The sequence below is a fragment of the Mustelus asterias genome, chromosome 13, assembly GCF_964213995.1.
Source record: "Mustelus asterias chromosome 13, sMusAst1.hap1.1, whole genome shotgun sequence".
NCBI lineage: Eukaryota > Metazoa > Chordata > Chondrichthyes > Carcharhiniformes > Triakidae > Mustelus > Mustelus asterias.
Genome location: NC_135813.1, coordinates 89,461,572 through 89,488,087, shown reverse-complemented (window position 1 = coordinate 89,488,087; position 26,516 = coordinate 89,461,572). Strand labels below are relative to the sequence as shown.

Genomic DNA, 26,516 nt, shown 5'->3' with positions numbered 1-26,516 from the left:
ACCAAGAAGTCTTTATTAACATTACTGAACGATGTACATGTTTACAACAGAGGGTACAGGTGTAGAGAGAACTCTGTGGCATGTCCTTCTTAATTTTGCTATCAACTCTACACTGCTGATCTAAGATCTAGCTCAGATGCCTTCCTACATCAGTGGTGGACGGAACTGTACTCAGTCCCAGGTTAACGCTTAATGTCCCTGATCCTTTAGGAGTGGCACGGTGGCGCAGTGGTTAGCACTGCTGCCTCACAGTTTGATTCTACTACATTCACCATCTCCCCTTCATGGGGACTTCCTCACATTTCATATCTACCCTAAATGTGGGTACGGGGAACCATAGAAACCCTACTGGGCAGAAGGAGGCCATTCGGCCCTCTGAGTCTGCACTAACTCTCCAAAAGAGATTCTTACCCAGGCCCACACCTCTGCCTTATGCCCTTAACCCTGCGCATTTACCATGGCTAATCCACCTAACCTGCAAATCTTTGGACTGTGGGAGGAAACCGGAGCACCCGGAGGAAACCCACGCAGACACGGGGAGAACGTGCAAACTCCACACAGACAGTGACCCAAGCCGGGAATCGAACCCGTGTCCCAGGTGCTGTGCCATTGTGCGGTGGAATTGGTTCCTGCTGCATTCAGTTTCAGGGCATAACACAGGGGCAACAAGGACCAATTCTGGGCCAATGTTCCAATGGCGTACAGGCACCACCAGAGTGTGGAAGGCAGCTTCCCTCTCTGGGTACCGTCCAGTTGACATGTGTGCAAATCAGAGGCTTCATGCCTGCTTTAGCTCACCTCCTGGAAAGTGGTTAAAAATTAGGCAGATCATGGGCCGTACAAACTCTGTGCAATGGCCTGGACTCCTGGAGCTTGCCAAAGGAAAGGTAAAAAGATAAAAAGGGAGAACTGCATTCACAAAGTTCCTTTCCCAGCTACAGGGCTTCCCAAAGAATTTTACAGCGAATGAAGTATATGTCGGAAGTGTAGTCACTGTTGTAGGAAATGCCACTTCCTATTTGCGCACAGCAAGATCCCACAAGCAACAATGTGGTCAGGATCAGACCATCCTGTTTTTTCCATGTTGATATATAAATATGAACTGCTCCTCCTGGTTCTACAATGTTGCAGTGGGCTTCTGGTGACCTGTTCTTGACCCCCACCTCATCTACTAACCCTCCACTTCACCTTTGGAGCTACCTGAGAGTCACACTGGTTCTACATTGGCAAGCTGGAAGTGGGTGACAGGTCAAAGAACAAAGCAAAGTACAGCATAGGGACAGGGCCTTTGGCCCTCCAAGCCCGCGCTGATCATGATGCCCTGACTGAACTAAAAAAAACCTTCTGCCCTTACTCAGTCCGCATCCCTCTATCCCCTCCTTATTCATGTACCCATCCAGATGCCTCTTAAATGTTGCTAATGTGCCTACTTCCACCATCTCCTCTGGCAGCGGGTTCCAGACACCCACCACTCTCTGCGTGAGAAACTTCCCCTACACATCTCCCTTAAACTTTCCCCCTCTCACTTTGAACATGCGCTCCCTGGTAATTGCCACTTCCCACCCTGGGGAAAAGCCTCCGACCGTCAGCTGCATCTTGTCACCATTACAATGGGTGGCACAGTGCCAATCCTCACAGTGCCAGGGACCCAGATTCAATTCCGGCCTCGGGTAATTGTGTGCAGTTTGCACGTTCACCCAGTGTCTGCGTGGGTTTCCTCCAGGTGCTCCGGTTTCCTCCCAGACTTCAAAGATGCGCGGGTTAGGTTGATTGGCCATGATAAATTGACCCTAGTGTCAGGGGGATTAGCAGGGTAAATATGGCGGGTTATGGGGAGATAGGGTGGGATTGTGGTCGGTGCAGGCTCGATGGGCCGAATGGCCTCCTTCTGCACTGTAGGGATTCAATTCTATTCTGTTCTATTCAATGAGGGCCCACTGTCTTGCCTCAGTCCTCCCAGTTTGGACTCAACATGAACCTTTGGTTAGGCTAGCCTGAAAATAGGCCAAGCGAATCTGTAGCCCAACCTGATGTTAATTCCGACCTGTTACTGATGCCTTTCTACGCTGGCCTTGAGAATGAGTTGTGGCTTATTTAATGCAACACAGCTTTACATTGTCAGGGCGCAAGAGGCCAACTCACATCAAAGTCTCAGAAAAGGTCATTCAGACTCCTGGCACAAGGAAAGATTCCACAAGAAGAATTTTGGAAAGCTGGCTGCCTCAGACATTCCAGGCCTCGTGGAACTATATTGGCCAGCGACTGAGTAATGGCTGGTGCCAGCTGGCCTGATCAGATGAGTTTGCAATCTGTTGCTGCTGTCCAAACAAGGGGCAGCCATGACTGATTGTTAATACAGGGGCAGGCTGAGGCCATTCGCTCCCTCAATCCTGCTCCCACCATCCAATTAGATCATGACCTCAACTCCATTTACCCTCCTTAGCCCCTTGATGCCCTTACTGAAGTTAAAATCTTATCGACCAGAGAATTCCAGTTGTCCTTAGCACCAATAGCCCGTTGAGGCAGCAGGTTCCAGACTCTTATGAGCTTTGATTGGAAAAGTACGTCCTGGCCACCTGACTGAATAACAGGTGATTTGTGGTGATTGCCCCTTTAAGGGCAACGCAGCAGAGTAAGGGCCATCTGGCTTGGGGGGACCAATTGGAACTCAGAGTGGGGAATCACCCCAGTAGGTGAAGCCCTCTCTTAGGCAGATTACATAGGGGTACAGGGCAGCCAGGTGGCTGCTGTACTGCTGTACACTTTTTTCTAATTAATAAATACCTTTTGTGTTTCTAAGAAGTCTGTGAAACATCACAATAGCTGAGGTCTAATTCTTCTACAGCACAACGATAATTTAATAAACTTACATTTGGAGGAGAAGCAGGAAGGCTGAGGTCTAATTCTTCTACAGTACAACGATAATTTAATAAACTTACATTTGGAGGAGAAGCAGGAAGGCTGAGGTCTAATTTTATGATTATGCTTCTTAGTCTTGATTTTCCCAGCAAATGAAATAGTCTCTCTCTAACCATCGTGGCACAGTGGTTAGCACTGCTGCCTCACAGCGCCAGGGTCCCGGGTTCAATTCTGGCCTCGGGTCACTGTCTGTGTGGAGTTTGCACATTCTCTCCATGTCTGAGTGGGTTTCTTCCGGGTGCTCCAGTTTCCTCCCACATTCCAAAGATGTGTGGGTTAGGTTGGTTGGCCATGCTAAATTGAACCTAGTGTCAGGAAGTAAGCAGGGTAAATAGGTGGGGTTACGGGAATAAGGTTGGGTGAAATTATGGTCGGTGCAGATTCAATGGACCAAATGACCTCCTTCTGCACTGTGGGGACTCTATGAGGCTATGATCCAATCAAACCCTTTCTCAACATCTGCATCAAATAAAGTTAAGGGAATGTAATAAAACAGATAATGCTGGAAATACCCAGCAGGGCAGGCAATGTTGTGGAGGGAGGAACAGAATTAAGATGTTAGGTCAATGAAATTTCATCAAAGTTGGGAAAATGTAATAGTTTTTTAGCAAGTAATCGGGATGGGAGGGGTGAGGAGGTAAGGTCTGTGGTCGGGTGGAAGGCAGGAGAGAAGGCACGGTGGCACAGTGGTTAGCACTGCTGCCTCACAGCGCCAGGGACACGGGTTCAATTCTGGCCTCGGGTCACTGTCCGTGTGGAGTTTGCACATTCTCCCCGTGTCTGTGTGGGTTTCCTCCGGGTGCTCCGGTTTCCTCCCACACTCCAAAGATGTGCGGGTTAGGTTGATTGGCCATGCTAAATTGCCCCTGAGTATTAGGGGGATTAGCAGGGTAAATGTGTGGGGTTAAGGAATAGAGTCTGGGTGGGATTGTGGTCGTTACAGACTCGATGGCCCGAATGCCTCCTTCTGCACTGTAGGGATTCTAAATGAAAAGAAAGTTGGTGACTCTTGATAATGGGACATGTAAAGACACAAAAGAAGTGTCCGGAGGAGACGTGAATTGTCAAATGATGAACGGCTGCCATCTGAAAGCAAAAAGAAGAAATGTATGAGATGAAAGTGGTTAAAGAAAATGGCAGCAGAGATGATGGTCTGAAATTGTGCAACTCAGTGTAGACTCTGGAAATTGAGCTCCAAACAGACTGGGGAGAGCTGTTTCTCCAGTTTGAAACTTTGCCCTTCATTGAAACACCACAGGAGACCGAGGTCAAAGAGGTCAAAGCGAGAGCAAGGCGGGGAATTAAAACAACTGGCAACTGGAAACTCGGGGTTACACCCTGATGCGCTATCAATAAGGCGAAAGACTACCGGTGTGCCAATACAAGTGTAGGCTTTTATTCACAACAGAATCAGGAGCAGATCCCAACAAATAACCAACCTGGACTGAACAAGGGGGAGGAGACAGCCACCTTTATACTAGGTGCCGAGGGGAGGAACCAAACTGGAAGGGGATGTGTCCAGGTATGACAAGCACACACAACGGTGGTCCATATAGGACAAAGGCACAACTGAGCTCCACCACACACCCATGGATTGAATGGAGGTGTTCCACAAAGCGGTCATCCAACCTGTCTTTGGTCTCCCCAATGTAGAGCAGCCCTTATTGTAAGCAGCGAATACAGTAAAGTAAACTGAAAGAGATGCATGTAAATGTACAAGTGCACAATCAAGGGACTGCAGCCTGTCTTCATAACATAGCTCTCTAAGCCTTGACACTGCTGACTTTGGATCATGCCCTCTGTAAGGCCAACAACTCCTTCTTGTAGTACAGTGCCCGGAACGGAACACAGTGCTCCAGAAGGAATCTTAACAAGGCTCTGTACAACTGAGACATCAGCTCCTTCCTTTTGTAACCTAAACTGCTGGAGATATTCCAGTTCCCGGGTAGCTGGAATCTCGTTAACTTCCAAATTCCTAACAGATGCCCCATGTGTATCGGGGCAATCTCCTAAGATGTTGCCCCTCTACTGCCCTGGCATCCAGAACCCAAGCCCCGCACTCCCTAGGCTCCCAGTTCCTTCCTTTCCAAAACCCCAGACTTACCTGAGCCCAGAGGCCATGCCCTCTTCCTCCAGTCAGATTAGATGGCAGCTCTCGAGGGTGGGGCTACCTTTGTCAGACTTCCACAGGAGTGGACGTCTGACTCTCAGCTCATTAAGGCTTTCCCCCAATGTGGTATTGTTTTAAGTTTATTTATTAGTGTCACAAGTAGGCTTACATTAACACTGCAATGAGGTGACTGTGAAAATGCCCTAGTCGCCACACTCTGGCGCCTGTTCACTGAGTACACTGAGGGAGGAATTAGAATGGCCAATGCACCTAACCAGCACGTCTTTTGAACTATGGGAGGAAACCGGAGCACCCGGAGGAAACCCTCACAGACACGTGGCGAACAGACAGACTCTGCACAGGCAATGACCCAGGCCGGGAATCGAACCCAGGTCCCTGGCACTGTGAGGCAGCAGTGCGAACCACTATGCCCACCGTGCTGCCCTCACTGCGGGCTGACATTCTTCCAGCAAGGGGCGGGCGGTGGGGGGGCGGGGGGGGGGGGGGCAGGAGGGGGGTGGGGCTGCAAGCAATACACTCCCCAAATACAATTCAGTTCCATCCGTTTTAGTTTTACTCATGTTTTTGCTTTCAGACAGCAGCTGTTCAGCATTCCTGCACAGGAATCAACGCGGCCATTGCATTTATCAAGTAGCTGAGGGACACACCAATAATTTCCACAGCCACCTAAACAGCTCATCTGTCCAAACCTATGAATCTGACAGTTCACTCATAAACTATCCTGGTGGTTAGCGTTGGCCTCAGATCTGGACTCTGTCTCTAGCGGTGACTGGGGCAAGCACTTTGGCTTTGTCCAGGCATGAGGAGGGTCTTCCCTTCATTCTTACATGAGTGTGGGACAGATGACCACTGCAAACGGGAAAGCATTGTGGCTGGTGCCCAGCAAATGGACATTGACTTGCATGTTTACATGCTCCACTGGATTTTGCCTTGGGAGACTTGATGGCCTTAATAGTTGCTGTCAATTCTCCCCTGTTCATTGGAAAATCCAGCCGTCCAATGAAATTCAGCAATCCCGTCACACTGTCGATGTCGGTTTGCCAAGTGTGATTTAAATACATTCCTGGAGGTCTGTCCATGACTTGCCCACACTCCAGCCATTGGCCAGCTAACACACCCGCCTTCTGAGGTATTGGCTTCCTACACCGATTAAAATGCAGAAGGACTAATGATTGGGCAGCTAATCATTACCTCAATCAGGGAGCTCATACTCCAAGAGGCCCATGAGGCGGGCCTAGAGTAGACGCTCCCTGATTGAGATAATGATTGGCTGCCCAATCAGGGAGTCTCACCTGTACATAAATGTAGAGGAGTGTCAGGGCTACCGGCACTCCGGATTTTGACTTTGTACCTGAAGCGCTCTTAGGAGTGAAAGAGAGTTTGTAAATAAAGAAAATTTGGTGAAGGGGCACCGGCCTCTGAGGAGTTATTTCAACTACCCGGTTGGATGATTCTTAGCTGTCAATCAAACAGCCTTTTATTCCCCAGTTTGATGTTTTTATATCTGGTAAAGAGAAATGTTCAAGGAAAACTACAAAAAAACCCAATCTCTTTCAATGTCCCAGTGATGTTTCTCCAGCGTTGCACATAGCAGTGTCCTGGAGGTTGTTCTTCAAATCCTGGAGACTCCAGGCCCATCCCGGAGGATTGGCAACTCTGTCCTTAACTGAGGAAGGATGTCCTTGCTCCAGAGCGAGTACAGCAAAGGGTTACTAGGCTGATTCCTGGGATGTCATATGAGGAGAGATTAAGTCGGTTAGGATTATATTCACTGGAGTTTAGAAGAGTAAGAGGGGATCTCATTGAAACTTCTAACAGGATTAGACAGGGTAGATTCAGAAACAATGCTCCCGATGGTGGGGGAGTCCAGAACTAGGGGTCATAGTTTGAGGATAAGGATGAGGGAGAAACCTTTTAGGACTGAGGTGAGGAGAAATTTCTTCACCCAGAGGATGGTGAATGTGTGGAATTCACTACCACAGAAAGTAGTTGAGGCCAAAACGTTGTATGATTTCAAGAAATGAGATAAAGCTCTTGGGGCTAAAGGGATCAAGGAATATGGGGGAATCAGGATATTGAATTTGATGATCAGCCATGATCAAAATGAATGGCGGAGCAGGCTTGAAGGGCCGAATGGCCTCCTCCTGCTTAATGGTAATTCTGAGCCTCGAGCTCTGAACAGTTTGAAATATTAACTCTGTGTGTAACTCTTCACATTTGATGCCCAGCCTCCTGGGTACTTCTTTAAAGTTTATTTATTACTCACAAGTAGGTTTACATTAACACTGCAATTAAGTTACTGTGAAAATCCCCTCGTCGCCACACTCCAGCACCTGTTCGGGTACACTGAGGAAGAATTTAGCATGGCCAATGCACCTAACCAGCACGTCTTTCAGACAATGGGAGAAAACCGGAGCACCCGGAGGAAACCCACGCAGACATGGGGAGAACATGCAAACTCCACACAGACAGTGATCCAAGCCGGGATTGGAACCCGGGACCCTGGTGCTGTGAGGCAGCAATGCTAACCACTGTGCCACCGCGCCGCCCCATAAATGTTTCAGATTTCCAGAGTCCAGAACATTTAGATTTTGTAAAGATCTGAAGGTGTTGGCTGTTTTTGAATACAGTCTCCTGCTTGATACATCCATGGACAGCAGATTTCCAGATATTGCAGATGACCATTGCCGATTGTCGGAAAAACCATCTGGTTCACTAATGTCCTTTAGGGAAGGAAATCTGCCGCCCTTACCTGGTCTGGCCTACATGTGACTCCAGAGCCACGGCAATGTGGTTGACTCTCAGCTGCCCTCGGGCAACTAGGGCTGGGCAATAAATGCTGGCCAGCCAGAGAAGCCTATGTCCCATGAATGAATAAAAAAAAGATCGAGGTATTCAAAATCCTGAATGATATCGATAAGCGATCATGACGTGAAATCCTGGGGGCAGCACGGTAGCACAGTGGTTAGCACTGTTGCCTCATGGCGCCAGGGACCCGGGTTCAATTCCCGGCTCGGGTCACTGTCTGTGTGGAGTTTGCACATTCCCCCTGTGTCTGCGTGGGTTTCCCCGGGTGCTCCGGTTTCCTCTCACACTCCAAAGATGTGCGCGTTAGGTGGATTGGCCATGCTAAATTGCCCCTTAGTGTCAGGGGGACTAGCAGGGTAAATATGTGGGGTTATGGGAATGGGGCTTGGCAGGGATTGTGGTCGGTGCAGGGTCAATTGGTCTCCTTCTGCCCTGTATTCTATGATTCTATTTTGTTGAAAGTTTGCTGGGTGATTTTCTGGGAACCTCATCCTCCTCGTCCACTGCACCTAATCCTCCGGCACGGGCGGCACGGTAGCACAGTGGTTAGCACTGCTGCTTCACAGCTCCAGGGTCCCGGGTTCGATTCCCGGCTCGGGTCGCTGTCTGTGTGGAGTTAGCACATTCTCCTCGTGTCTGCGTGGGTTTCCTCCGGGTGCTCCGGTTTCCTCCCACAGTCCAAAGATGTGCGGGTTAGGTTGATTGGCTGTGCTAAAATTGCCCCTTAGTATCCTGAGATGCGTAGGTTAGAGGGATTAGTGGGTAAAATATGTAGGGATATGGCCTGGGTGGGATTGTGGTCGGTGCAGACTCGATGGGCCGAATGGCCTCCTTCTGCACTGTAGCGTTTCTATGATTTCTATGAAAAGAATCCTGTGTCTGCATGAGTTTCCTCCGGGTGCTCCGGTTTCCTCCCACAGTCCAAAAGACGTGCTGGTTAGGTGCATTGACCATGCTAAATTCTCCCTCAGTGTACCCGAACAGGTGCTGGAGTGTGGTGGCTAAGGAATTTTCACAGTAAGTTCAATGCAGTGTTAATGTAAGCCTCCTTGTGACACTAATAAATAAACTTATCTTTAAGCTGCAAGTATTTGCGAGTTCGCTGGATGGGCTTTGATAAAATGAACTGTTTTAACCTCTTCCTCCACAACGTTCATGAGATCAGCAGGCATTTTCTTTGCAGCCAGCGCCTCCCCATGGCTGTTTTAGTGAACAGCTGTTACGAGCAGAGCCATTGCTCTTACACGCTTAGCAACACCACTGTGCTGGCTTCACAATGCATGGACCCCCATCTGTGCCAACCCCTACACTATTTGACCAATCAATCCCATTGTGAATAACTCACCTGATAAGAACATAAGAACTAGGAGCAGGAGTAGGCCATCTGGCCCCTCGAGCCTGCTCCGCCATTCAAAAAGATCATGGCTGATCTCTTCGTGGACTCAGCTCCACTTACCCGCCCGCTCACCATAACCCTTAATTCCTTTACTGTTCAAAAATGTATCTATCCTTGCCTTAAAAACATTCAATGAAGTAGCCTCAACTGCTTCACTGGGCAGGGAATTTCACAGATTCACAACCCTTTGTCTGATGAAGGAGCAGCGCTCCGAAAGCTCGTGATTCCAAATAAACCTGTTGGACTTTAACTTGGTGTTGTGAGAATTTTTACTGTGCCAGTCCAACGCCGGCATCTCCACATCATGAATAATAATGTAACATCGATTATGGTACATACAAGGTACACATAATTGTATTTTCTTTTCCATGGACCATTTACAGTACCCTCAGACCCATCCGTGGACCACAGGTTGGGAACAGCTGGACTATTGCTATGGGTAGTGATGGTAGATGTTGGGAAGGTTTGGGAAGTCTTTGAAGTCTTCTCTTTGTTAACTGTGAGTCTTCATTAACGACTGGCACTATGAACACATGTGCAGTGGAGGGCATGCGCTCAGAACTATCTCCCTGCTTCAGTCTTTGCATGTCTCTGCTCAACCCCACACTGACCCTGGGTCTCCGTCATGTGCCTTCTTACATCGCTGCTCAGAAAGGTTGTTCCTAGTCCCACATTAACCCCTGGTTAACGCATTAACCACATTAACCTCTGTTAACCCATTAACCAGTCCCACATTTACCCCTGTTAACCCATTAACCAGTCCCACATTAACCCATGTTAACGCAGTAACCAGTCCCACATTAATCCCTGGTCAATCCATTAACCGGTCCCACATTAATCCCTGGTTAACCCATTAACCAGTCCTACATTAACCCCTGGTCAATCCATTAACCAGTCCCACATTAACCCCTGGTTAACCCATTAACCAGTCCCACATTAACCCCTGTTAACCCATTAACCAGTCCCACATTAATCCCTGGTCAATCCATTAACCGGTCCCACATTAATCCCTGGTTAACCCATTAACCAGTCCTACATTAACCCCTGGTCAATCCATTAACCAGTCCCACATTAACCCCTGTTAACCCATTAACCAGTCCCACATTAACCCCTGGCTTTCCCCAAAACTAGCCACCCACAGGGTCACTATCCCTTGTTGCTCCGTTTTGCACCCACTCAGCACTGACCGCTGTTCTCCTATTCACACATTTTGCTATCTTACCTTTGCCACTATTAACACACTTCAGTCCCTAATGGTGCCATTAACAATCTCTTTGCCTTGTGTCCATGACATCTCTGTCAATCTCTCCTAAGTTGTCCTTACCTGGTCTGGCCTATATGTGACTCCAGAGCCACAGCATATGGTAGGCCTTTGGAGGGCATACCATATGCATCGTATAAATCTACTCCACCCCCAATGGAATTGCTCCATGGCTCCTCTTATGCATCTTGTGCAAATAGAAGGGTGATAAATCGATATGGAATATGTTGTATTATGAATCTGAGCACGTACAAAGGTGAGGTTTCAGTCCCTGCGTTCTTCATCATCTCTTCTCGGATACATCCATAGCGGCCAATGACTAACCATATTATCGCTGAACAGTTGGGATGTAACAGGATAACATAACAATCCTATATCAGCATGTTTTAATCCAGGCATGGCAATGAGTTAATAATAAATTGGCAGGGAACTGTCCATCTGCCAGCAGAGCTTGGCTGAAGCTAGCAAGCTGCATTGCCTCAGGGCACAATTTTGTCTTTTAAAAAGCGTTTAGACAGTTACATAGATAAGATGGCTACAGAGGGATATGGGCCAAACATGGGCAATTGGGACTAGCTTAGTCATTAAAAAAAAAGGGCGGCATGGACAAGTTGGGCCGAAGGGCCTGTTTCCATGCTGTAAACCTCGATGACTTTATGACTCAAATTTCCCAGTTCAATGTGAAAGGGAGGAATCGATTAACCCTCCGATTCCACAAAGACCAATGAGGCTCAGGTTTTTTCGCTAGTTTATTCAAGCAAGGGCATCGAGGGAGGGGCAATAAGTGCTGTAAGAGTTTTAACAACACCAGGTTACAGTCCAACAGGTTTATTTGGTAGCAAATGCCATTAGTTTTCGGAGCGCTGCTCCTTCGTCAGATGGAGTGGAAATTTCCACTCCATCTGACGAAGGAGCAGGACTCCAAAAGCTAATGGCATTTGCTACCAAATAAACCTGTTGGACTTTAACCTGGTGTTGTTAAAACTCTTACTGTGTTTACCCCAGTCCAACGCCGGCATCTCCACATCACAATAAATGCTGACCAGCCAACAACGCCCATGTCCCACAAATAAATAAATTAAAAATCCAGGTAAGAGTGCTAAAGGGCTAGGTTGGAAGAGGCTAAGTCACAGAGGGATTGCACTGAAGAGTTGTTAATGGGATGGCGAGCTATGGGAATGGCTTCCTACCCGTACCAGCTCAGGTTACCCCGGTTCGCAGTTCCCACCAGAATCTTTCAGGAATATCAGATTTAGTGTCCGAAACTCAGCGCAGATTCAAACAGGATGCAGAGAGTTCACAATGCTTTGTTTCACAACATTGTTAGCAGGCTAGAAGGCCATTAGGCCCATCATGCTTCTGCTGGAATATAGGTGTCCATCAATATTTATCCTGTGAACGTTCGCAGGTGGATGCATTCTCAAGGATATTTTGCGTGGTGAGGTAGCCAGAGACAAAGGACCAATAGGGCCCCGAACGCTCTCTTTCAAGGATGCTTGCAAACGTGGCCTGAGGCTCTCAACATTGATTTCCACATCTGGGGAACAGTACCTGCTGACAGAAGGAAACGGTGACATCGCTTGTGGCCTGGTGCGCGATGAACCATGTCGTCAGCGGCTGGGCAATTAGCAGCAACACCACAGAAAACTAACCTACAACAACACCCAGTATCAACTCCCAATGCGGCACTTGCGACCGAACCTGCCTCTCATTGATTGGTCTTTCGACCATCAGCAAATGTTTTCTTTTAAATTCACCCTTTCACAGGATGCGACCATCATTGACAAAGCCAGCTTTACCCATCCCTCATTGTCCTTGAACTGAGTGTCTCGCCGGGCCATTTCAGAAGGAAGCTAAGAGTCAACCACATTGGCTATGGTTCTGGAGTCACGTGTAGGCCAGACCAGGTAAGGACGGCAGATTTCCTTCCCTAAAGGACATTAGTGAAACAGATGGGTTTTTGTAACAATCAACAACAGTTTCACTGTCACCATTACTGAGCTGAGCTTTATATTCCAGATTTTATTTATTATTATCATAAGAAGGCTTACATTATCACTGCAATTAAGTTACTGCGAAAATCCCCTAATCACCACACTCCAGCACCTGTTCGGGTACACTGAGGGAGAATTTAACATGGCCAATGCACCTAACCAGCACGTCTTTCGGACTGGAGCACCCGGAGGGAACTCACACAGACACGAGGAGAACGTGTAGACTCCGCGCAGACAGTGACCCAAGCCGGGAATCGAACCCGGGTATCCCTGGCGCTGTGAGGCAGCCGTGCTAACCACTGTGCCACCGTGTCGCCCATAAAGTAATTGAATTTAAATTCCGCCAGATGTCTAGGTGGGATTTGAACCCATGTCCCCAGAATATTGGCCTGGGCCTCTGGATTGCTAACCTAATGACGTTACTCCAATGCTGCCATCTCCCCATATGCATCGTATAAATCTACTCCACCCCCAACAGAACTGCTGCATGGCTCTCTTTATGCATCTTACACAAATAGAAGGATGCCGATCATGATAAAGCGATATAGAATATGTTGTATTATGAATCTGAGCACGTACAAGTGTGCATAAAGGTGAGATTTCAGTCCCTGCGTTCTTCATCATCTCTTCTCGGATACATCCATAGCGGCCAATGACTAATCATATTATCGCTGAACAGTTGGGATGTAACAGGATAACATAACAATCCTATATCAGCATGTTTTAATCCAGGCATGGTAATGAGTTAATAATAAATTGGCAGGGAACTGTCCATCTGCCAGCAGAGCTTGGCTGAAGCGAGCAAGCTGCATTGCCTCAAATTTCCCAGTTCAATGTGAAAGAGAGGAATCGATTAACCCTCCGATTCCACAAAGACCAAATGGGATTCAGGTTCTTTTCACTGGTATATTCAAGCATATCCGAGGGAGGTTGTACCCACGCAAGAGAATGCGTCCACCATGGAACACAAATTCTCTGAAAAACTACAAAACATCAGGTTTAGCATGTCCAATCCACCTAATCCACACATCTTGGGACACTAAGGGGCAATTTAGCATGGCCAATCCACCTAATCCACACATCTTGGGACACTAAGGGGCAATTTAGCATGGCCAATCCACCTAATCCACACATCTTGGGACACTAAGGGGCAATTTAGCATGGCCAATCCACCTAACCCGCACATCGTTGGACTGTGGGAGGAAACCCAAGCAGACATGGGGAGAACGTGCAAACTCCACACAGACAGTCACCCAAGGCCATAATCGAACCCGGGAACCCTGGTGCTGTGAGGTAGCAGCGTTAACCACTGTGCCACCGTGCCGCCCCCCCACATTGGTGTTCTCTTATGTCTACCTAATTATGCCTATTCACGTCCCCATAACTAGATTACTTCATCACATTATAAACAAGTACATGAGATTAAAATATCCAATCACTATGAAGGAACGTATGCAAAGGTAACACGTCACTACTTGCAGCACTGGGTGGTACAGTGGTTAGCACTGCTGCTTCACAGCGCCAGGGACCCAGGTTCGATTCCCGGCTTGAGTCACTGTCTGTGCAGACTCTATACGTTCTCTCCATGTCTGCATGGGTTTCTTCCGGGTGCTCCGGTTTCCTCCCACACTCCAAAGATCTGCACATTAGGTGAATTAGCCATGGTAAATGCATGTGGTTTTGGATAGGGTGTGGGAAAAAGGCCTGGGGAAGGTACTCCGTCAGAGAGGGTCGGTGCAGACTCGATGGGCCGAATGGCCTACTTGTACACAGTAGGGAGTCTATGATACTTGTGGTTTGTGCAGCCTCCTCCTTTGTCCTGTCTCCTTTTCACTTTAACCCCTTCACTTGGCAGTGGGCACGGGTAAGGAAGCATTGCCTCTGAACCTGTGTTGCTGCATTCATGCCAACTCCCTGACTGACAGTGATGCGAAGGTTAGGCTCACTGCAAGCAGAACGAGACCGCAGTCCATGAACCTGGAAGTATCCTATGGCCGTGTCGTAACCTGCGCCAAGTCCCGCTGAACCATCACCCTGCTGTTAGCTGCTGGTCCAGCAACACCTTAACTTCAAACTTCTGATCCTCGCTTGCAAATTCCTTTGTCACTTTGCCTCCTCGCTATCTTTGTAACCACCTCCGACAACCCACTGGCCGCTTGAGCTCTGTACATTTTAATCGCCCCCATCACTGACACCTGTGTCTTCATTAGAATCAGTTCGAACGAAAGGCAAGGTCTCTCCTTTGACTTTTATTCACTCCACCTCATGACACTTTTCAGAGGAAGCGTAAGAAATAATTTCATGCGGGGATGAATGTACAACCTGAAAGAACAGACTAAAGTAGATTCAATGATCATTTTCAGAAGGGTATTGGATAAATATTTGAAAAAGGAAATACTCGCAGGATTGAGAGGAAAGAGTAGGAGAAGAGGATTAATTGGATAGCTCTTTCAAAGGGCTGGCATGGACATTTAGGGCCGAATGAACTCCTCTTTGCCATTTGATTCTGTAAACTGTGTTTTGTGGAGTAGTTGCAGAGTAGCATTCTGATGTTAATGAGATGTTTAGGAAGGTGATGGTGTGGTGGTATTATCGCTAGCCTATTAATCCAAAAACTCAGCTAATGTCCTGGGGACCTGGGTTCGAATCCCGCCACGGCAGATGGTGGAATTTGAATTCAATAAAAAAAAAGTCTGGAATTAAGAATCTACTGATGACCAGGAAACCATTATCTTTGTGAGTGGCCCGGTGGCACAGTGGTTAGCACTGCTGCCTCACAGCGTCAGGGACCCGCGTTCAATTCCGGCCTCGAGTCACCGTCTGTGTGGAATTTGCACGTTCTCCCCGTGTCTGCGTGGGTTTCCTTCAGGTGCTCTGGTTTCCTCCCACAATCCAAAGGTGTGCGGGTTAGGTTGATTGGCCATGCTAAGTAGCCCCTTTGTATCAAGGGGATTAGCATGGTAAATATGTGGGGTTACGGGAATAGGGTCTGGGTGGGATTGTGGTCGGTGCAGACTGGATGGGCTGAATGGCCTCCTCCTGCACTGTAAGGATTCTATGGATGTGCCAGTATTCTGTTAAAGCTCTGACGAAGGGTCACCCAGAGGTGAAACGTTGGCTCTATTCTCTCTTCACAGATGCTGTCAGACCTGCTGAGATTTTCCAGCATTTTCCGTTTTTGTTTCAGATTCCAGCATCCGCAGTAATTTGCTTTTATTCTGTTATAACCTCTCTCTAGCATCACTGTAACATCTTCTACAGCTGACATTTTAAACTATTGTGTGCATGCAGTCTCGAAAGTGAGTTGCTCGCAGAATAAATTTTTTAAAATGTAAGAATTTAATACAACAAACCTGTAAAAACCTAATGGTTTTCAACAGAAGCAGCCGAAAATATTTCTCCTTTCATAGTTTCTGACAAGTATCTTAACTAAATGTTTGCACTTTCCTCCCTAACAGCACTGGGGGTCACATGGACTGCAGCGGTTCAGGAAGGCAGCTCACCACCACCTTCTCAAGGGCAACTAGGGATGGGCAATAAATGCTGGCCTAAATCATAGAACACCCCTACACCGCAGAAGGAGGCCATTCGGCCCTTCAGATCTGCATTGATTCTCCAACAGAGCACCTTACCCAGTCCCACCCCAGGCCCAATCCCCGTAACCCCACGTATTTACCCCGCTAATTCCCCTAACCTGCACATTTGGGACACTAAGGGTCAATTTAACACAGCCAATTCACCTAACCTGCACATTTTTGGACTGTGGGAGGAAACCAGAGCACCCAGAGGAAATACCAAGAAAGAATTAAAATCTGTGGAATTCCCTACCAAGTGAAGCAGTTGAGGCTACCTCATTGAATGCTTTTAAGGCAAGGGTAGATAGATTTTTGAACAGTAAAGGAATTAAGGGTTTTGGCGAGCGGGCGGGTAAGTGGAGCTGAGTCCACAAAAAGATCAGCCATAATCTATCTTATTGAATGGCAGGGCAGGCTCGAGGGGCCAGATGGCTACTCCTGCTCCTAGTTCTTATGTTATTTATATTTACGCTAGAATGTTTCAGTTTTCTACTAATTCAAATGCATTTACTTGGCTTCACAAGTATGTTTTGAGAAGCTTGTCATGTGAGGTCAGTCTAACCATTGGGATTTTGGGAACTGATTTCGCCCGTACAGGAGTCAAGCCAAGAGGTTTGACAATAACTTTGACGTTTGGCCACATGGTGGCGCATTGCTACCACGAATGATGAATAGAAGCTCTGAGGAAGAAGGATGCATTGGAGAACAGAGCCAGGACCAGATCTGAATCGCCCCAATCAACCACAACTGGGTAAGCACCAGAAAATATAGTCCAGCAAAATGCTTGCTCGTTTGCCATTCAAGTTAATGCATCCAACGCCTCAATCCTGAGTCTTCACTGACGTGTGATTTTGAGTCAATTAAGAATAGCCATTTATAAAGAGTTGGAAAATGATTTTTGATTTGATTTATTATCGTCACATGTATTAGTATACAGTGAAAAGTATTGTTTCTTGCGCACTATACAGACAAAGCATACCGTTCATAGAGAAGGAAAGGAGAGAGTGCAGAATGTAGTGTTACAGTCACAGCTAGGGTGTAGAGAAAGATTAACTTAATGCAAGATAAGTCCATTCAAAAGTCTGACAGCAGCAGGAGAGAAGCTGTTCTTGAGTCGGTTGGTACGTGACCTCAGACTTTTGTGTCTTATTCCCGACGGAAGAAGGTGGAAGAGAGAATGTCCGGGGTGTGTGGGGTCCTTAATTATGCTGGCTGCTTTGCTGAGGCAGCGGCAAGTGTAGACAGAATCAATGGATGGGAGGCTGGTTTGAGTGATGGATTGGGCTACATTCACGACCTTTTGTAGTTTTTCGCAGTCTTGGACAGAGCAGGAGCCCATACCAAGCTGTGATACAACCAGAAAGAATGTTTCCTATGGTTCATCTGTAAAAGTTGGTGAAAGTCGTAGCTGATTTTGTATTCTTCCATTCAGTGTCTGGCAGAGTTCCGCTGCTGGTGGAGTTTCCTCAAGTTCTAGTGGAAGGCAATGGGTTAATGTGTGTGGCAAAATCTTGGCCCTTCCCTTCAATAAGAAAAGAAAGAACATATATCACCCTTTTCAGCCTGAGGACATCCCAAAGTGCTTCACTGCCAATGCAGCGCTTTTGAAGAACACTCACTTTCGGAAAGTGGGCAACACGGCAGCCATTTTGTCCAGAGCAAACTCCCATAGAAAAAGCAGCAAAATAAGTGATGAATTCCTCTGCTTTAGCTGCTTGTTGACAGTTTGGCCAGGACAGTGGGGGGGCGGGGCACCTCGCATGCTCTTCGACAGGCAGTGCCGTGGGGATCTTTTATATCCACCCCAGAGGCCGGGTGAGCATATGATTTAACACCTCATCTGAAGAACAGCGCCTCCACCAGTGCAGCACTGTGCTACAAACGGGTGGCATGGTGGCGCAGTGGTTAGCACTGCTGCCTCACAGCGCCAGGGACCTGGGTTCGATTCCTGGCTTGGGTCACTGTCTGTGCGGAGTCTGCACGTTCTCCCCGTGTCTGCGTGGGTTTCCTCCGGGTGCTCCGGTTTCCTCCCACGGTCTGAGAGACGTGCTGGTTAGGTGGATTGGTCATGCTAAATTCTCCCTCAGTGTACCTGAACAGGTGCCAGAGTGTGGCGACTAGGGGATTTTCACAGTAACTTCATTGCAGTGTGAATGTAAGCCTACTTGTGACACTAATACTGAAATAATTCCAGACTTTTTTGATTCAATTCAAATTCGTACACACGCACACACACACACAGGGGATTTTCCCATCCTGCTGGCCACAGGAATCGTAGCATGCGGGGGGCAGACTATGCACGGGGAGAATGTGCAGACTCCACACATACCCAAGCCGGGATCGAACCCGAATCCCTGGTGCTGTGAGGCAGTAGTGCTAACCACTGTGCCACCGTGAATCTACTGATGACCATGAAACCATTGTCGATTGTCGGAAAAACCCTTCTGGTTCCCTTTAGGGAAGGAAATCTGCCGTCCTTACCCGGTCTGGCCTACATGTGGCTCCAGAGCCACAGCAATGTGGTTGACTCTCAACTGTCCTCTGAAATGGCCGAGCGAGCCATTCAGTTCGAGGGCAATTAGGGATGGGCAATAAATGCTGGACTTGCCAGCGATGTCTATGTCCCACGAATGAATAACCAAAAAAAGAAATGCAGTCAAAGATGTACAAATGTGTACTTGTCTCCAGTGATTGATAAGCTTTTTCCAAATCAGTCACAAGTACTTTTACGATGACGCTATTCAAAGCACTCTTACTTCAAGTCTACTCACAGGTTAACTGTCGACCCAAACAACATTCAATTTCTTTTGCAAATAACTTGAAAACTGGAACAATTTGTAAGTAGGCTTCTTAATATAATTTAATAAATTGAAATTGAAATTGAGCTTATTTTTCAGACCTCCTCTTTTCTGGTGCCAATTATTCCTCATTCTTCACCATTCAGTCACCCGGACCTGGATTGATCCTATCAACAGATCACAAGAGATTTATTAATTGTGGGAACCTGACTTTCGAAAAGATGAGACACAATGCAATAGGACGTACAACAAAAGTAATTTGCATTGAAATAGCGGCCGGAATTCTCCGGCCGTTCACGCCAGCGGGATTCTCCAGTCCCGCCAGCAGTGCATCCCCGCCTGTGGGGTTTCCCGCCGGCATGGGGTGACGCCAATGGGAATTCCCATTGACAGCGGCGGGACCCGAGAATCCCGCCGCGAGCAAACAACACGCCACCTCCCACTGGCGGGAAACACACAGCTGGGAGGCCGGAGAATCTCGGCCCACATCTGTAAACATTGATAACTGTTGCGAAATTGAGTCGAGTAATTGTAGATTGGGATGTAGGAAGTTAGAATTTGGTGTTTGTAAAATTGTAAAGTGCGAGGTGTGGGGGGGGGGGGGGGCGGAGTAAGCATGCGTGGTCCTGTTAAAAGGTGGTGCTTTCTCTGTGCTTAGAGATTTAATATGCAAGTACACAGAGAACCCAAACTGAAACATTAGTATCGAAAGGCCAAGCAGCAGTTTTTACCAAGGCAACAGGTTTTTGAATTTAGCCAATCAATTTGAATCAGGCACTTAGATACCAAGAACCTATCAAATTTAAATCTGATGGTTTTGACAACCTAGAACCAATCCTATTGAGGGAAATATTCATATGCCATCACAGGTATAAAAGAAAGGGGCAGTGGGACAAAGAGTAGAGCAACTGCCACCTGCCAGAGCTAACAGCTGTCATACCCCCCACCCACTCTGCCATGGACCTTCATACCCTCCATGCTAACATATGCCTGCTACCCACTCCCATGGCCTCTCGTACCCCCCATGCCAACATTTCATGTCCACTCAGCCAGTATGGACTCCATGCAGAACCAGTGGACCCTAAAGTGACAATGGCCCATGTGAAAAACCTTTTGACAATTATTCATTCGAACTTCATTACGCATTCTTGACTTAGAGTCCAGACATCCATTAGTCTGTTGAAACAGCTGTGCCCCAGAGAGAGAGAATCACTAGCTCTCATAGCTTCATCTATGTCTTAGAGAAAGCACCACCTAGATAGCAAAGGTTCCAAAGAAGAAAGAAGTTCCAGACAAAAGAATCAACAGAGAAGGCCCAGAATATTCCGGAAGACACAAAACCTGCTTGTAATTAGGGAAGAGACTAAATTGTATTTTGTTAATTAGTGGGCGTTATATTTATTGGAACAGTATTCCATTAGAATCTTGTTTTATTCGGGAATAGTTAATAGTTAAGAGGGATTTATTTTGTTTGTTAATAGTTGAGTTAATTTGATCACTGTTAGTTAGATAAATAAATTGCTGCGTGCTGCTTTTAGAGGGAGTGTTCGGGATTTATTTTTTTGTTTAACCACTAGGAGTTGCTGAAGAGCAGATCACATCACTTCACACACACCTTTTACAGATTATAAGGTGAGGTACTCCTCTTTGGGTGTTTCGGTGTTAGTTCTCAGAGGGGGGATCCACCTCCGCTTTATAACAGTAACAGCTACGTTCCAGCGCTCCTCAAAAGGTGGGCAATTGAACAAGAACTGACACTGAGCCAAAAGAAAGAGGCATTAGGAGAGGCAGAAAAAGGCTTGCTGTGTTCATCATGTTTCCTACATTACAGCATTGACTCACTTCAGAAGAAAAGCACTTCATTGGCTGTGAAGCACTTTGGGATGTCCTTTGGTCAGGAAAGGCAGTTTGTAAATGCAAGTCTATTTTATTCGACCACGGGCGCCACGGTGGCACAGTGCTTAGCATTGCTGCCTCACATCTCCAAGGACCCGGGTTCGATTCCCGGCCTCGGGTCACTGTCTGTGTGGAATTTGTACTGCCTCCCCGTGTCTGCATGGGTTTCCTCCGGGTGCTCCGGCTTCCTCCCACAGTCCAAAGATGTGCGGGTTAGGTTGATTGGCCATGCTAAATTGCCCATAGTGTCCCGGGATGTGTAGGTTTGAGGGATTAGCGGGGTTAATGTATGGGGTTGTGGGGATAGGGCCTGGGGTGGGATTGGTGTCAGTGCGGACTCGATGGGCCGAATGGCCTCCTTCTGCACTGTAGAGTTTCTATGATTTCTTCTATGTTAATAGAAATTTATATGTGGCTAGTGCCAATGCAACAGAAGGCTTTTGGTCAGCTGTGCAAGAAGCACGAACAAATAGCAAATTAAGTTTGGTACTAATGAACGTGAAGATTACACATCAACAAAGATGTGTCTTGTAGGAAGACGATGAATGGAATTCCAGGGTTTGGGGCTCAGGCAGTCGGAAGCATGGTGCCAACGATGGAGCAATTAAAATCGGGGATGTTCCATAATTGGAGAAGTCCAGGTATCTCAGAGGCCTGAAGGAGATCACAGAGATAGGGAACTTGTGAAGCCATGGACCCATTTGAAAATAAGGATGGGAATTTTAAAACCAAGGACGGGATTTTCCGGCCACGCTCGCCCTAAGGACGGAAAATCCCGTCCAAGATCGATGGAGTTTTCACGGTCTGTATCCCGCCCGCTGCGCTTCCCGTGATGGGGAGGGTGGGAAAATTGCGCTCCAAATGTCACTTATAACTGGGAATCCAACTTAGATCAGTGAGCACATTTTTTTTTATTTATTAGTGTCACAAGTAGGCTTACATTAACACTGCAGTGAAGTTACTGTGAAAATCCCCTGGTCGCCACACTCCGGCGCCTGTTCAGGTGCACTGAGGGAGAATTTAGCATGGCCAATGCACCTAACCAGCACATCGTTCGGACAGTGAGAGGAAACCGGAGCACCCGGAGGAAACCCACGGGGAGAATGTGCAGACTCCGCACAGACAGTGACCCAAGCCGGGAATCGAACCCAGGTCCCCGGCGCTGTGAGGCAGCAGTGCTAACCCACTGCGCCACCCCATCTGCAGGAGAACACAAGAGAGATAAACTTCAGAACGCTGAATGATTTCCTTCGGAGTCCCTGACTATTTTAAGTGCTCCCATCGGGTCAAATTTCAAGGCCAGTGCCATTTTGTTTACAAAAACCTAAATTCTTTAGAGAGGAAATTGGATCATTTGCTGAAACGTTAAAACTTTTGTGGAGGTGAGCAGGGGATTGGGATCAGATAAGGATGGCACAGAAGGAGAGAAACATCTTTAACCTGCTGTAACGTCCGCGGTTTTCCCCCATGCACTTTCAATGCAGGCAGTAGAGGGGGAGAATGGTCGTTAACAAACATGAGTGATTACTGCTGTTAGAGAGTTTTAAGCTTTGAATTTCAGTCTTCCAGTCAACTCCGACGGAAGGTTATCGACCTGAAACGTTAACTCTATGTTTCTCTCTCCACAGGTGCTGCCAAACCTGCTGACTTTCCAGCCCTTTCTGACTTCATTTCAGATTTCCAGACTCTCCTGTGTTTCACAATCCCTGTTGCCCAAGGTCACCGCCCATTAAACTATACTCTAAAATGTCAACAAACACTTGGGGCGGCTCGGTGGCACAGTGGTTAGCACTGCTGCCTCATAGCGCCAGGGACCCGGGTTCAATTCCAGTCTCGGGGGTTTCAACGCTCCAGTTCCTTCCCACTTGTCCAAAGCTGTACTAAATTTCCCCTTAGTGTCAGGGGGATTAGCAGGGTAAACGGGGGTTACAGGAATAGGGCCTGGGTGGGATTGTGGTCGGTACAGACTCGATGGGCCGAATGGCCTCCTTCTGTACTGTAGGGATTCTATGATTCTATTGAAATTCCTCTTGTATCCTCTGTTGGGGTTTAATTTCTTTCAGGTTAATTCCACTGCCAGAAGAGTGCAGTAGTGAATTTCAGTTTGTTTGTACACTGACATCCCACCATTAAGTTTCAGGGGCATCAACACTGAGTCAAGTCTCTGAATCACAGCATCATCAAATCCCTACAGTGCAGAAGGAGACCATTTGACCCATTGAGTCAGCACTGACTCTAACAGAGCAGCCCACCCAGGATCTATCCCTGTAACTCCATGCATTTAACCCATTGACCCCAATAACCTACATATTTTGGGACACTGTGGGGCAATTTAACACGGCCAGTCCACCTAACCCGCGCATCTTTGGACTGTGGGAGGAAACCCCAGAGCACCCGGAGGAAACCCATGCAGACACAGGAAGAATGTGCAAACTCCACACAGACAGTGACTCGAGGCCGGAATTGAACCCGGGTCCCTGGCGCTGTGAGATAGCAGTGCTAACCTTTGTGCCACTACGCCGCTGCTCTCTGCTCATTGCATGTACGGGACGGCATGGTGGCACAGTGGTTAGCACTGCTGCCTCACAGTGCCAGGGACCCGGTTTTAATTCCCGGCTTGGGTCACTATCTGCGTGGGTTTCCTCCGGGTGCTCCGGTTTCCTCCCACAGTCCAAAGATGTGCGGGTTAGGTTGATTGGCCATGATAAATTGCCCCTTAGTATCAGGGGGACTAGCTAAGGTAAATACGTGGGGTTATGGGGATAGGGCCTGGGTGGGATTGTGGTCGGTGCTGACTCGATGGGCTGAATGGCCTTCTTCTGCACTGTTGGGACTCTATGACAAGTTCGCCGAGCCGACACCATGGGGTCTTGTGGCACGGTGGTAGAGCTCATACAAATGGACCAAGAGGTTAATTCTAATGCCAGGACATGTTGGCCACGGATGGAACGTTCGAGGTGGTTCAATGGGAGGATAATCTGCTGGGAAATCCTTCTCCCACTATTTTCCAAAGGGTGGAACTAATCAGGATGGGTGCCAGGATATGCTAACAACAACAACTGAACCTATTTATATATATGTTTATTGAAGATTGTCGATATTTTACATAGCAAACAAACACAAATACAGATCCATAGAATCCCTACAGTGCAGAAGGAGGCCATTCGGCCCATCGAGTCTGTACCAACCACAATCCCACCCGGGCCCTATTCCCGTTAATTCCACGCATTTACCCTAGTTAGTCCCCCTGACACCAGGGTCAATTTAGCACGGCCAATCAACCTAACCCGCACATCTTTGGACTGTGGGAGGAAACCGGAGCACCCGGAGGAAACCCTCGCAGACACGGGGAGAACATGCAAATTCCACACAGACAGTGACCCAAGGCTGGAATTGAACCCGGGTCCCTGGCGCTGTGAGGCAGCGGTGTTTACTCAGTTCTCCATACAGTGCTCACGTGTACATTCCAACGTGACTGGGCACAGGACTCCCCATGGCCAGGGGACAAGCCCCTGGTACCCCCGGCACCCACCCCGTGTCTGATTGAACCGGGGATGACGGTGATAATATAAAAATGAAAAGACAGAGGAACACCGCTGGAGAACCAACTGAGCGTCCAAACAGCCCAGGCGATGAACTAGTGAGCGGAGAAAAGAAAGAGAGAGAGAGACAGCGAAGGAGTGAGAAGAAGGAAAGCGGAGAGGGAAAAGAGAAAAAAGAGAAAAGTTCTCGTATTGGCCCCCACATCTTGGCAGGGCGGGCGGGCGTACTCGGGTAAAGGGCCGGGGCTTGTCCACCAATCGGGGGTGGGGGGGTTCTGCGGGCGCACCCAGAACTGGAGAGGCTGGATAGACTGGGACTTTTTTCTCTGGAGCGTAGGAGGCTGAGGGGTGATCTTATAGAGGTCTATAAAATAATGAGGGGCACAGATCAGCTAGATAGTCAACATCTTTTCCCAAAGGTAGGGGAGTCTAAAACTAGAGGGCATAGGTTTAAGGTGAGAGGGGAGAGATACAAAAGGGTCTGGAGAGGCAATTTTATCACACAGAGGGTGGTGAGTGTCTGGAACAAGCTGCCAGAGGTAGTAGTAGAGGCGGGTACAATTTTGTCTTTTAAAAAGCATTTAGACAGTTACATGGGTAAGATGAGTATAGAGGGATATGGGCCAAATGCAGGCAATTGGGATTAGCTTAGGAGTTAAAAAAAAGGGTGGCATGGACTAGTTGGGCCGAAGGGTCTGTTTCCATGCTGTAAACCTCTATGACTCTCTGACTAAACCTATTTTTAACCATTTACTCACCGACCACGCATTCGACAACACTTCCACACTCGGGTCATCACAATATCTTTCAAAGGGGCACATCCCCTGATGTACAGAGCAGGGGTGACGGCAGCATTTACTCTGGGCAGAATCCTCAGAGGGTCTAACCCGTCTGTCCTAAATCTCAAGCAGAAGCGGCGTGAAAACGAGCAGGTGATGACGTTTAGGAAGATGGGCAGCCAAAAGGTGAGAAAGCAACTGGCTACAACGATGATCAGGTGGAGTGAGGTTCTCTTGTTCTCTCTCTCTGGCGACGGTGGTTCCCTCTCCAGTTGATACTTGGCAATCAGGTACAACTTGATGTTCAGCACCACCATGACGATGTATGTGATTAGGTTGCAGATCAGTGAGCCAATGCCGCTGATTTTCATGCCAATTGCAGAGGTGACGAGGTTCTGTACGCCAGTGACTGCATAGGCGTAGATCCACAGACAGGCAATGACAATTCCTATCCTGGCGCGGGTCATTCTTTGGGCATATCGGAAGGGCGAAATGATGGCGTGGTAACGGTCAGCCTGGGCTGCCAAGGTGATCAGGTAGGAGAGTCCCATGAAGGTGGGTCCAATGAGGTAAGTCCCGTTCCGAGAGGGGAACGCATCTAATGCATCGAAAAGCCCGGAGTAGTACCAGGAAATTCCTGTCCCCAGGTCACTTACACATGTACTCAACATGAACAGGAACCTATTCTCCTTCAGGAAAAACTTCCGGATCAACAGAGCCAGCAGGACAGAAATATTCATCGCCACTATACTTGTGGCTAAACCAACGTGGAACACAAAAAGAATGATATAGCCCACACCCCCAAACTCGAATATTAATTCAACAGGCATTTTGCCAAGAATGTGCAGAGTAAACGCTCTCCAATGTTCCTGGATCTTATACTCTTTCTGATCTATTTTTAGTCAAACTCGCTGCATTTTCGTCTCGGTGGAATTCTAATTAGCGAACATCCCACATGTGCGACTGCCAGTGCCTCGGAATATTCTCAGTGGGGCAATTATAGTTTAATGTGCTTTTAGCTCCAGCCATTGAAGGCTGCTGTGACCTTGCGGGAAACCTTGCTCCTGTTTAATCTGTTTATCAAGGAAGGGGGTTTGGGATTTGACATCTTGGGCGTGATTTTCAGCGGGGGGCCTGTAGCGGGATTCACCATCCAGCCAATCGCGACTCTCCCAGGCCCTTTTTTAAAGCGTAATCAGCCTCGCACCGGAAATCAGCGCAAGCCTGATTACAATATGGAAATTGACATTTCCATATGATTCACGAGTCCGGGACAGTATCATCCAGGCTCGCTAATGTCTCCCATCCCGCCGGGAGAGGTTCCCATCGGCGGGTATTAAAGCTGGTCCCCATCAATGGGGAACAGCCGTGATTAACCCGCTGGTGGACTGAGGCCATAGAGGCTCCTCGGGAGGTG

At 47.9% G+C, this 26,516-nt stretch overlaps 1 protein-coding gene across 1 annotated transcript; it reads right to left on the bottom strand.

Moving 5' to 3' along the window:
• Window positions 1-3,983: 3,983 nt before the first annotated feature.
• LOC144502293 (uncharacterized) lies at window positions 3,984-25,929 on the bottom strand. Its single transcript, XM_078226106.1, has 3 exons — window positions 25,208-25,929; window positions 5,579-5,644; window positions 3,984-4,005 (listed from the first exon to the last, which is right to left on the bottom strand). Exons 1-3 carry the CDS (start codon window positions 25,927-25,929, stop codon window positions 3,984-3,986), a joined length of 810 nt encoding a protein of 269 aa, XP_078082232.1.
• Between the last annotated feature and the right edge of the window lie 587 nt (window positions 25,930-26,516).

Coding starts and splice junctions, on each gene's coding strand:
- LOC144502293 (XM_078226106.1), bottom strand. CDS start 25,929: ATGCCTGTTGAATTAATATTCGAGTTTGGGGGTGTGGGCTATATCATT. Junction 5,645..25,207: donor TTGAGATTTAGGACAGACGG/GTTAGACCCTCT, acceptor ATTCCTGTGCAG/GAATGCTGAACAGCTGCTGT. Junction 4,006..5,578: donor AAAACGGATGGAACTGAATT/GTATTTGGGGAG, acceptor TTTTGCTTTCAG/ATGGCAGCCGTTCATCATTT.